The sequence below is a fragment of the Dendrobium catenatum genome, unplaced genomic scaffold (assembly GCF_001605985.2).
Source record: "Dendrobium catenatum unplaced genomic scaffold, ASM160598v2 fragScaff_scaffold_692, whole genome shotgun sequence".
In the NCBI taxonomy this organism is placed as follows: domain Eukaryota; kingdom Viridiplantae; phylum Streptophyta; class Magnoliopsida; order Asparagales; family Orchidaceae; genus Dendrobium; species Dendrobium catenatum.
The window spans coordinates 1,045,131-1,057,379 of NW_021319154.1; the positions used below are offsets into that span (position 1 = coordinate 1,045,131).

At 35.0% G+C, this 12,249-nt stretch overlaps 1 protein-coding gene and 1 pseudogene across 1 annotated transcript; one reads left to right on the forward strand and one right to left on the reverse strand.

Moving 5' to 3' along the window:
* Positions 1-711: 711 nt before the first annotated feature.
* On the forward strand, positions 712-9,978 carry LOC110104090 (annotated as a pseudogene).
* A 188-nt stretch (positions 9,979-10,166) lies between these two features.
* On the reverse strand, positions 10,167-11,432 carry LOC110104091 (uncharacterized mitochondrial protein AtMg00810-like). Its single transcript, XM_020833058.2, has one exon. It carries the CDS (start codon positions 11,430-11,432, stop codon positions 10,167-10,169), a length of 1,266 nt encoding a protein of 421 aa, XP_020688717.2.
* Positions 11,433-12,249: the final 817 nt, after the last annotated feature.

Consider the following 12,249-nt stretch of genomic DNA (forward strand, 5'->3'; position numbering starts at 1 on the left):
CTTGTCCTTAGGATGCTTAACAGGTAAACATAATAAGTAATTTTACTTATCAAATGTATTTACCTCAACCTCCTTTTCATCTAATCAGCAAATTCGTCAATCCTTCTTTCAGAACTCGAGTAAAAAATATTATCATCTACATAGACTTTAATGATGACAATTCCACATTTGAAAGTCCTAATAAAAAAATTTATTTTGGCTCCATCTTTGTTTATCGTTTTCTAATAATAATAATTTTGTTAAGCTTTCATGCGAAGCCCAAGGAGTTTGTTGTGATATATATACAAAGGCCTTTTTAACTTTTACATATGATTAGGGTGTTGTGTTTCCTTAGATCATTTGGGTACCTCTATATATACTTTCGTATTCCATATTCCATAAAAATTTAAGGTTCACTTAACAACCATCTAATATAATTGAAAATATAATAAAAGTTATGTATAGAAGTAATCTAATTGATTCAAGCCTAACTATGGAAACCAAGGTCTCATCAAATTCAATATCTTCAACTTGTTTTATCCTTAAGTAATTAGCATTGCCTTACTTTTAGTAGTGTTTCCAATTCATCACTTTTATTCCTAAACATCTATTGGGTTAGAATTACATTAGAATATTTAGAACTAGGAACTAAGGTCCACACATCATATCTCTCAAATTGAAGTAATTTAATATTCATTTATATATGCTTCTTTAACATTATTTGAGTAAACAATGGAGGTAAAACATACAAACTTGATTATTTCAAGACAATTTACCATTTGTTTGCCTCTTTTGAATCAACCATCAATGAGAGCCCCACATTTGAGTAATTTTAATGCACTCTACATGATTTTCCTTGGTGAATAGATTAGCTTGTTCACTTGTATGAATTATAGGTGTCCCTTGTAAAGTTATAATAAGTAGTTCAATAGGGGTTGATATCATAGATGTGGAAATATCATTGGCAATAGAGTAGCCCTAGGGTGGCGCTTCATTACTTGAACTTGCCTTTACGAGTACCTATATTTCAATATAATTAGTAAAGTTGACAATCAGTGGATTGTTTCATAAATGATGTTGCAAAATCTTTGAAATCATTAAAAGTGATGTTAGTGTATTCCATAATGATATCTCAAGTTATAAACATAACTCCCTCAACTATGTTTAGTATATCTAAGAAACACAACCAAGATGATCTCAGTAATTTAGAGTATAACAAACAACCAACCACGTGCGAGTAATTGAGATTAGGCTTCTTGCCTTCTAAATTTTATATGGAGTTTTAGACTTTTAGTGGTAAAAAGCCTTAAGTAAATACTATTGATTGTGCAACAAGATGTGATTGTGACCTTACAACAACATCTAATTATAAGTTTCTTGGAATTTAATAGGATACCTACCATCTTGTGCATAGTCATAGTCTTCCTTTCCATAAAATCATTTTATATTGGTGTAATTGGCAGAAACAATTTATGAGTTATTTCAAGATCTTTATAAAGAAATATCAAGATTAGGATTCTTTAATTCTTACCCATGAGCTATCACACCCTAGAATCTAAATTGGAAGAATTGCATCGTTTTATCACTTCTAATCAACAACCAGAGCTACAAATTTCAATAAAACCAACAACAAGAAAAATTATATTTCTATAGTCAATATTTACACCTTGACCAAGAGACCAAAATGACATATACAAAAGTCATTATATTCATCCAACAACAGTCCATCACTACAAATAATACATCATGATTACAAAAGAACAAAAGAGAAAGACCAACAAATGTGAAAAGAAACTCCAACTTACAAACAAGAACAACCTCAATCTATAGCATCCTTAACCTTGCCAAAAAATATATAAAAACTATATAATGAACACATAGCCCCACAAGTAACTATTATCTACCATTGAAGTCAATGAATCAATAAAAATAGTAAACATATAAATGTATGAACATGTATCAGTCAGTAGGAACAATACCTTATATATCATATAATTCATATACAATCTTATCAAATACTTATCAGTTATATCCTTTTCATATATCATATGTATATATAAGTACCCTTCAATTCTAGTTACATGTTAATCATGTCAACCAATCAATCATCGTAATTCATTTTTCATGTATAATTAGTCTTATAAATCATCACTCTTCGATAACATTTATCATCAATTTATTTATCTTATATGTCATCTATCATACATATCCTCTATCTAATCTATCATATGTCATATCTGTAATTTTTAAATTTATCACATCATGTACGTAATTTTGTATGTTATCATATATGCATGTTAATGTTGAATTCAGCAAGGTAGGACATCAACTTTAAAGTAGTGTTTTTATCCTTCCATCTACCTTATCAATTTATCATCATCAATCAATCGTATCTTTTAAGTATTTCTATTAATTATTAATTTAAATATGTAGCTTTCAATAAATCAATGAAGAATAGTTACTCTCAATCTGTCAATGTAGTTGGTCAATCGGTTACAATCTAACATCTAGGATTACACCACAAATCTTTTATTTGAAAGAAATTCCAACAACCCACCTTTATGGCAGCATCCAACTTCCTAGCATCGTTATGCTGCATGTTGAACCAAGAGTTGTTCTATAAAAGAGGTTTTGATACTGCGGTGGCAATTTTTGGGGATGCATTGCTGCCTACTAGATCTAAATTTTCATTTTTCAAATAAATTTATTTTAAGAATTTTATTTATTGCATGAACATTTCTAATTATTTTAATTTTATCAATATTATAAAATTTACTATTTTAATTCTATACACAACTTCTTGATAACTCAGATTAGTTGATTTTTCACTTAAAAAAAAACTTATGAAATATGGAGAAGTCATCCACACACACAAATTGATAAAAACATCAAAATGATCCCTAGACTATTTATGCAAAAACATTTTAATAACAAACCATAAATGTGTTCATTAGTCTATTTTGACTTCTTAGATATTATAAAAACTAATTCCTTTATTAGATTATTTTATATTAGATTTGAATGGCCAAAAGTCTAGTTTAATTAAGATGTGTAGTTCCAATGGATTAAATTGGACACATAAAGTTATCTAGGACTAAAACATTCAATGTTAAGTTGTCCAGAGACCATTTTGATCCTTTTCCCCACACAAAAAAACACTTCATACTTACTCTGATTTCAACCTACATCTGCCTTGTGATGTCCAACAAAGTAGCTCCATTTGGGACATTTTCATACAACTTTATTTTTTAGAACTCAATCATAATTTTTTATTGTACACTAGTTTTCATTATTTTTAGTTGTAAGGGGGTTGACCACTTAATGAATTAGGATTTGATTTTTATAAGTCCTTTATTTTGGCTTTTTTTTAGATTTGTTGGATTTTATAACACTTGAAGTTAAGTTTGTTTTTTTAAATGAATTTTATCTAATTAAGGAGCGATTGATGTATTAATTAGGTTTGATTTCAATCTATATTCAAATTTTATATTTTAATGATTAAGTACCTTAGTTATGATTTAATTAATAAAAGTTAAAGATTTAGATGTATTTTATTTGGATTACTTATGGATTTATCAGGAGCTTTCAATTATTATTTGGTTATAACTTATAATTAAATAAGCTTAGATAATAATACACTAATCCTATGGTAAAATATCACTAAGTTTTCAATATTTAGTGTTTCTATCATAAAGGGTGCATGCATCCTAAGTATAAAATTTTTAAAACTCAATCATTGATTTTTGTCCTTAAATGTCACTAGTTTTGTATGGGATGAAAAAGAGTTTGTTTCTAACCATTTGGACATACGTATGTGTGTAAACATGTTTAGAGATCTAAAATAAATAAAAGCATCCTAATAAAAAATAGAAGTTACTACAAGGACCTAAGGGGAGGGGGTCATACACACCATAAATGCTTCCTAAAGGTTTTCTAAGTTTTAAGAAAACTTACAACACCAAGGGCTATAACCCGGTAGTTCCGCTCGTAGCGTCCATATCGAAATTAATGAGGGTGACTAATGCTCGTATCCATTTGTCCAATCTCCTTCATCTAGACATCTCCAATCGCTCCTTACTTTTTGAAAAGCCCCTCGCAAAACACAAAATAGAAGGAAGATTGTATTAGAGAATGATATTTACTTAATATGCGAATAATCAAATTAAATGCAATTAAATAGCAATGTATCTTTTTTCAGTCTTGGACACTTGCTTGATTGTTTGCTCTTTAGGATCTTCATTTTGGAAGAATTCCACATGTAGAGAAACGTAGTAGAGAAAGAAGGAAGAAAAGGTTGATGACTATTGCTTACTTTCCAAAACTCATACTTCCAATAATCACCCAAAAAGTTCTACTTTCTAACAATCACCACTCTACCAAAATTTATGAAAAGTACTTCTAATGACTACTATTTCAACTCATGCAAAGAGGCAAATCGACACCCTCCTTTCCCAAAACATAACACAAGATAGTGCAAAACACTCTCTCCAAAAACTAACAAAGTTTTCAAACATAAAGCAAGTTATAGAATTTTCCAACATAAAGCAACATGATTACTTACCAACACAATGCTCACCATATTTCTTCTTTTTAGACCCAAAGAGAGCCACTCAACATTAAGCATGTGACCTTTCCAACATTTCTCCAAAAACATTTTATAAGGGATTAACGAATGCTTGTTATTGAAGAAAGATACATGAATGCTTCCAACATGTATCCAAAGTACTTTATATGAAGAAAATAAATAATCATATCACTTTACTTACTTTGAATACAAATTTCCATATGATGCATGACTTTAATCCAAATGCCTATACAAAATTAAATGAAATGAAATAATTGCAAAATAATCACCTTCCAAAACTCATGAAGCTTCCTCACATAATCCAAAAACCATGCATTTGAAATACAAACTCTCAAGAATAAATCATGAAGCATGCACAAACTTTCCAATGAACTCATAAACCTCAAATGACTTCAAATGTGCACAACCACCATTTATCAAGAATTCAAAACCAACCTCATATTATTGAAAAGAAGAAAGACAAAAAGAAAATGCATGTTCTATTAAATTGAACAAAACCCTTATCCAACTTCTTAAGCATAGTTATGTAAAACAATCTTCACCAATCATAACCTATCAAATACCTAAAGTTTTCATCTCCATGCCAAATATGCACATGCCCAACATCATGCTCTAACACTAGTAGACAAGACTTCATCAAAATTTATGAGAGAAAACAGAAGAGCAACCATAGATCCTTGAAACCAACAAAATTTACAAATAAATGATGACTAAACAAAGGTTTTAAAGAAGAAAAGCCCACCACTCTTTGCATTCCCTAAAAAAAACTTGCATTTCTCAGATCTTTGTGAAAAGAATAAAATGGAGAAAAGGGCGAGAAAGTTCCACAAACTCATGAAGATCTCAATACATAAGGATATTTCTTAAAACTGAAATGAATGAGATCAAGAAGACAATCCTCTTCATTGTAATAGAAACATTGGGTTTGCCCAAATAAAGTCACATTCATGCATATAATACCAATCAAACTTCTCCAAAACACACATGAACTTCTTACTCCTTGACAAGAAAAGAAATGAGATATTGCCAATTTCAAACTCAAATGAAGACAAATTAATTTGAGAAACCTCTTGAATCTGAGATCAATACACAACAATACTTGTGTCCTCAACAAAAGGAATAAACCCTTGCATTTATTAATCAAAAATACATTTTTAGTTCCTTGATTTTGTAAAAAGAATAGGAATATTGCATGACTACTAAAGTAAATCAAATAGAATAATGTAACCAAAGATTCATCAAGATGAATCACACATGCTTGTTATCATTTGAGAGGCATTTGAGATATTACATGAAAGCAAATCTAGGCATGTAGGGTTTCACTAATACAAACATCAACCCTTCTACTATATCTTTGGCGAACTATGTAATCTTATATTAAACATGTGATTTTTCAATATAGACATGCGCATATGAAATCAAACCCACCACATTTCCTCTCAAGAATATGTTACCTTGACATTTAAACCATACACGAGATCAATGTGTGATAATAAGGTTAACTTTCTTGAGTGAGATGGCTTTTGTCCACTTATAAAAGTAATCAATGGTAGCTAGAATAAACTTATGATCCCTAGAGAAAGAAGGGTCAATAAGACCCACTACATCCGTACCCTAACTTTCAAATGGCCAAGAAGAAATAGTGGGGTGCAACATATTAGGAGGTTGATTAATAACCATACTATGAATCTGGAACTGATGGTATTTTGTAGCATGCTCTATATAATTATGGGTCATAGTCGGCCAATAATAATCACGGAATTTAATTCTGACTTTCAACTTAGGTCTGAATTGATGAGCACCACAAAGTTCTTCATGTATCTCACCCATGACCTACTGAGCCTCTTAATTACTGAGGTGATACAATCATATTTGATTAAAAGAGTGTCGATACAAGGTTTCATTCACATAGAAAAATGATAAAGTTTTCTTTCTAATCTGAGTGGAAAGAGAGTGATCATCTAGAAGCCTACCATACTTCAAATATTCAATAAATGAGACTTTCTAATCTAAATATTCCTCAATAATAAGCACTGTGAGGGTATGATCAAAATGAGACAAGTTGACGAGGCATAAGTCTTGATGATATTGGATAAAAATATACACTGGGTTTATAGTTGGGTCAGCCAACTCATCAGTAAGTTTAGCTAGTGCATCTGCTCTACCATTCTCAGATTAAGGGATTCTAGCTAAAGTTATTTTAGGAATAAGACATAAGAGTTCAATTTCCCTATTCTAATAAGGTAAGATCTCAAGTTTGAGAACTATGAAGATTTCAGCTACTTGATTAATGATTAGGTAGAAATCTTCAAAGATTTTACCCACATAATATTGATTTGAATGACCAACTCTAGCCACAAAATCAGAGCTTCATACGCAGCTTCATTGTTAGTATAAGGTTCTATAAAACTGTAAGAGTAATAAATGGTGTGGCATTTAGGAGACACAAAAATGAGTCCTAAACTAAACCTAAACATGAGAGTTTCATGAGGGTATAGTGATTTGATGGAGGATGCACTATCAAAGTAAAACTCTTAATTAGGGGACTCCTATTCTACTACACTCATAACTAGTTTATTAGGTAGATCATCATTAAGAAGAGAATTTATAGTGATCAGGTGAGCGGCAAGAAAATCAGTTAGAGTTTAGAGTTTATCCTTTGACAGTCCGTTGAGGGATAAAGATAATGTCAAATTATAGTAAATTCATAAACCAACGTGCTAGGTGACCTAGCAAAGTCAGATGGGTCATCAAATACTATAAAGGGTTAACTTGATAAAACAGTCTAATCTTGTGTGAGAACATATAGTGTCTAAACTTTTGTACATTAAAGATCAAAGCCAGACATTGCTTTTTCATTTCCCGATATTTTAGCTTTGCAAGAATCAAACATAAGCTCAAGTAATATAAGACATTGTCTTTGCCTTCTTCATTCTCTTGAGTTAAAATTGCACTAAGTGACTCATTAAAATCCATAGTGTAGAGAATTAATGGTCTACCTGAGATGGGTGCTAGTAACACAAGAGAACTCATCAGGTAGTACTTTATGCTCTCAAAAGTCCCCTGATAATTCTTATCCTAATGAAAGCAGGTATCCTTCTTTGCTAAAACAGTAAAGGGATAACATCCACCAGTAAGGTTGGAGATCAATCTTTGTAAGAAAGCAAGCTTATCCTAAAAAACCTCAATTTGGTAAAACCCCTAAGGGGTTTCAAGTCCACTATGTCCTTAATCATGGAGGGATCAATCTCAATGCCATAATAGCGAATAATGAAACCAATAAATTTTCTTGTAGTAACACCAAAAGCGCATTTTAAGGGATTCATTTTAAATTATGCTTTTACAAGTGCTCAAAAATTATTTGCAGATCTCGAATGTGATATACTCGGACCTTACTTTTGACCATGAGGTCATCCATATAGTATTCAACCTGCTCTTAAATCAGCTCATCAAAAATGACAGACATAGCACGTTAATAAGTGACTCTAGCATTCTTGAGGCGGAATGACATCACCTTATAACAAAACACACAAATAGGGGTGTGAAATACAGTGAATTTCTCATCTTGATGGGCCATCTTTATCTTATTGTAACCAGATGAACCATCTATGAAGGAGAAAATGTTATTGGATGAAGCAATATCAACCATGAGCTTAGGGATGTGAAGAGTAAAATCATCCTTGGGACAAGCCTTAGTCAAATCATAGAAGTCTATACATACATAAATTTGACTGTTCTTCTTCCAGATTGAAACAATGTTGGCAAGCCAAGTGGAATACTTCTCTTCACGAATAAAACCAACTTCTTTGAGCTTCTTAGTCTCAGCAATCACTTATTGCTCAATCTTGAACCTCATCCAACGAGGTGAATGTTTGGAGTTTGCAGGTTGAGAACCAGGAAGGTGTGGCTAATTTTGATGACATCCTCAAGAATACTGATGCTTTTATGGCAGCACGAGGCGATCTTGGTATGGAGATTCCCATCGAGAAGATTTTCTATGCACAAAAGGTAATGATATTCAATTGCAATATTCTGGGAAAGCTGGTTATTACGGCCACACAAATGTTAGAGTCCATGATCAAGTCTCCTTGACCTACTCGAGCTGAAGCTACAGATGTAGCCATTGCAGATCTTGATGGCAGTGATTGTGTGATGCTCAGTGGAGAGACAGCAGCTGGGGCTTATCCAGAACTAGCTGTTCGAATAATGGCTAAAATTTGTTTGGAACCTGAGTCTTACCTAGACTACTATGTTGCACCGATGCACCTATTTATGAAGGCGTGCTATATCCGATACATCGATACACAGATACGCCTCCGATAAGCCACCGATACATGTTGGATACACCAAAGCCATATCCAATTAAAATACTATTTAATTTCAAAAGGACACGCGTATCCGATACGCGTGTCCGTTGAAAAACAAAAAGAAATAAAAAAAAAAAAGACGCATCATATTTACTTCAAGGGCTGCGAGCAAGGTTCTCGCATTTCTGAGATGGATTTGAGTTTCTTGATGATATGACAATTTAGAAATTGCTAATCTTTCACTTAATGAGCCTGAATTAGAAACTATGATATTTATTGAAGATGATATAAAAGTTCAAAGACAAACCAATGAAGAAGCTAATCATATCATTCCTTCTATTGAATAGTTGAAACTTCATGTGCTTGATAATTTATGTTTATGCTTTTATTGTTGACTAGACATTTAATGCTTTCTTATATTTTGATATTATAAGCTACAAGGCTATAAATGATTTTTTTGTTTTTTTTTTTTTTTTTTTTGTAATTTCAAATATTATGATTTGATTGTTTTTTTTTATTTATGATTTATAAAATATAATGTCGTGTCCCCGCCGTACCCGTATCCTATATTTTTAAGAATTGACGTGTCCCGTATCCTTATCATGTCGTATCCGTGTCTCCATATCCATATCGGTGCAACATAGCTAGACTATGGATTGTTTTCAAAGTGATAATGGCTGGAGCTCCAGTTCCCATGAGCCCAATAGAGATTCTTACTTCATCAGCAGTTCAAACTGCAAATTCAGCGAAAGCTTCCCACATTCTGGTACTTACCCGTGGTGGAAGCACCATGAAGTTGGTAGCCAAGTATCTACCGGCAATGCCAATCCTATCAGTAGTGGTTCCGGAATTGAAAAGCGACTTTTTGATTGGTCCTGCAGTGATGATTCCATTGTTAGCTATAGTCTTATATATAGAGGATTGATACCAATGTTGAGCACAGCAACAGCAAAAGCATCAACATCTGAGGCCACTGATGAAGCTGTTGGACTCGCCCTTGATTATGCAAAAGCTATAGGACTCTGCTCACCTAGAGATTCTGTTGTCGCTTTGCATCGACTTGGAGCTGAGGAGTTTCCCGCAATAGCATGGTTAGGAAGAAGATGAACAGTAGAATTAGAGAAAAACCCATGGTTTATATTAGAGAGCTTGCTGTATATAAGAACCGAAACAAAGCTCATAAAGCTACAGTGTCAGAGAGCGTTAAGGGTCAGAGAAGTGGCGCAGAGAGAGTATATGGTGTTGCCCATGTGGCCAATACCATTACTAATTATATTTGTACATCCCCCCTCAAACTAACGATCTAAGGCACTGATGGTTAGTTTGTTCCTTAGAGTGATGAAGCGAGTCGCTGAGAGCGGCTTTGTCAGAATGTCAGCAATTTGATCTTCGGAGTTGAGATGAATTGCTGTGATTGTGTGATTCTGTATGTGATCACTGAGGAAATGGTGATCGATTTCTACGTGTTTGGTCTGTGCGTGGAACACGGGGTTGTGAGCAAGGGACAATGCGGAAGCGTTGTCGCAGAAAATGGTAGTCAGTTTGTCGAGAGGTATCTTGAAATCTAGAAGGAGGGGGCGCAGCCAAATGACGTCCGAGAGGGCAGAGGCAAGAGCCCAATATTCGGCTTCGGTGGAGGATTTTGCTACCGTAGTTTGTTTCTTCACACTCCATGAAAGGATGTTGTTGCCGAGGAAGGTGCAAAATTCGGTGATGGAATTTCTGTCAGTAGCGTCTGATGCCCAGTCGGCGTCACAATTTGTAGTGAGCTCGAGAGAACCTCTAGTGATGGGTAGACCGAGGTGTTGAGTGCCTTTGACATAGCGGAGAAGCCGTTTAAGCCGCATATAGTCGTGGATGGTCGGGTTGTGCATGCTTTGACAGATTGTATTGACAGCAAACGATAGATCAGGTCTAGTTACGGTGAGATAGTGTAGAGAGCCAGCTAGCTGCCTGAACTGGGTTGGATTGTCATACGGTGTGAGAAGAGGGGCATTTCTGGTGCCGGAGGGGGAGATAGGTGTGCTAGCTGGTTTGCTGTCCTGGAGACCGGATGCAATGAGTATATCGCGAGCATAATGCGATTGATGGAGGAATGCCCCAGTAGCAGTGTATGAGATTTGAATGCCGAGAAACAAACTGGCTTGATCGAGTTGCTTTAGATCGAAATTGGCTTGTAATTGTTGTAGGAGCGAATTGATGGTGGATCGATCATTGCCCGTGAGAAGAAGATCATCTACATAGATGAGTAGGTAGAGTTGAGTTGTGGATTTGTTGTAGACAAGTAGAGAGTGGTCTGCCCGACTGAATTGAAATCCGAAGTGAAGAAGAAACTCAGTGAGCTTTCGAAACCACTGTCGGGGAGCCTGTTTTTGGCCGTATAGAGCCTTGTGTAGGCGGCATACGTGATTTGGATGATCCCGGTCGACAAAGCCTTGCGGTTGTTTCATATACACTTCCTCATGAAGGTCGCCATGAAGAAACACATTGGCTACATCGAATTGTTGCAGTGGCCATTGATAATGAATGGCGATAATGAGGAGAATGTGGATTGTGGGCATTTTGGCAATGGGGCTGAACGTGTCTTTGTAATTTACTCCGTATTGTCATGTGAAGCCTTGAGCGACGAGTCTCTCTTTGTATCGGTCGATGGTCCCATTGGGATTGGTTTTAATCTTGTAGGTCCAACGGCAGCCAAGAACGGGAGCCTGAGGCGGAGGCGGGGTGAGGGACCAGGTCCTCTTTTTGAGCAGAGCTTCAATTTCTTCTGACATGGCTGCTTGCCAGGAGGGATGTTTGGAGGCCGCATTGTAGGATGTGGGAGGGGACACAGAGTCAGCAACATCAAGTAGATCATACACTTTCTTTGGTCTAGAGTGACCTGTTTTGGATCGGGTAGCCATAGAATGTGTGGGAATTGTAGTGTTGGTAGGTAAGGTTTGGATATCAGGAGGAGATGTACTGATGGGTTGAGTGGTGGGAAGAGGTTCGGTAGTAGCTGAGATGGAGTTGGTTGATGGAGGAATGATGGAGTTGGGTGTCGGATGAATAGAGCTAGGAGTTAGGAGCATTGGAGGTATGTATGTGTTAGAGTGTGTGAGAGAAGAAGTTGTGAGAGGTTCGTTGTATGGTTGTAGATGTTCATAGAAACGTACATGGCGGGAAATATGGAGTTTGTGGGTTTGAGTGTTGTAGCATCTATATCCTTTGTGATGTGGAGAGTAGCCTAGAAAGATACAAGGTGTGGATCTAGGAGCGAGTTTGTGAGGTGATTGAGGTTGTAGCCATGGGAAGCATAGGCAGCCAAACGATTTGAGGTGGTTGTATTGAGGGGGTTGGCCGTGGAGCAAGATGAATGGAATCCGAGAGTTTAATGCA

Bases quoted from the DNA above. Each gene is read 5' to 3' on its own strand.
- LOC110104091 (XM_020833058.2), bottom strand. From the start codon at position 11,432: ATGCCCACAATCCACATTCTCCTCATTATCGCCATTCATTATCAATGG.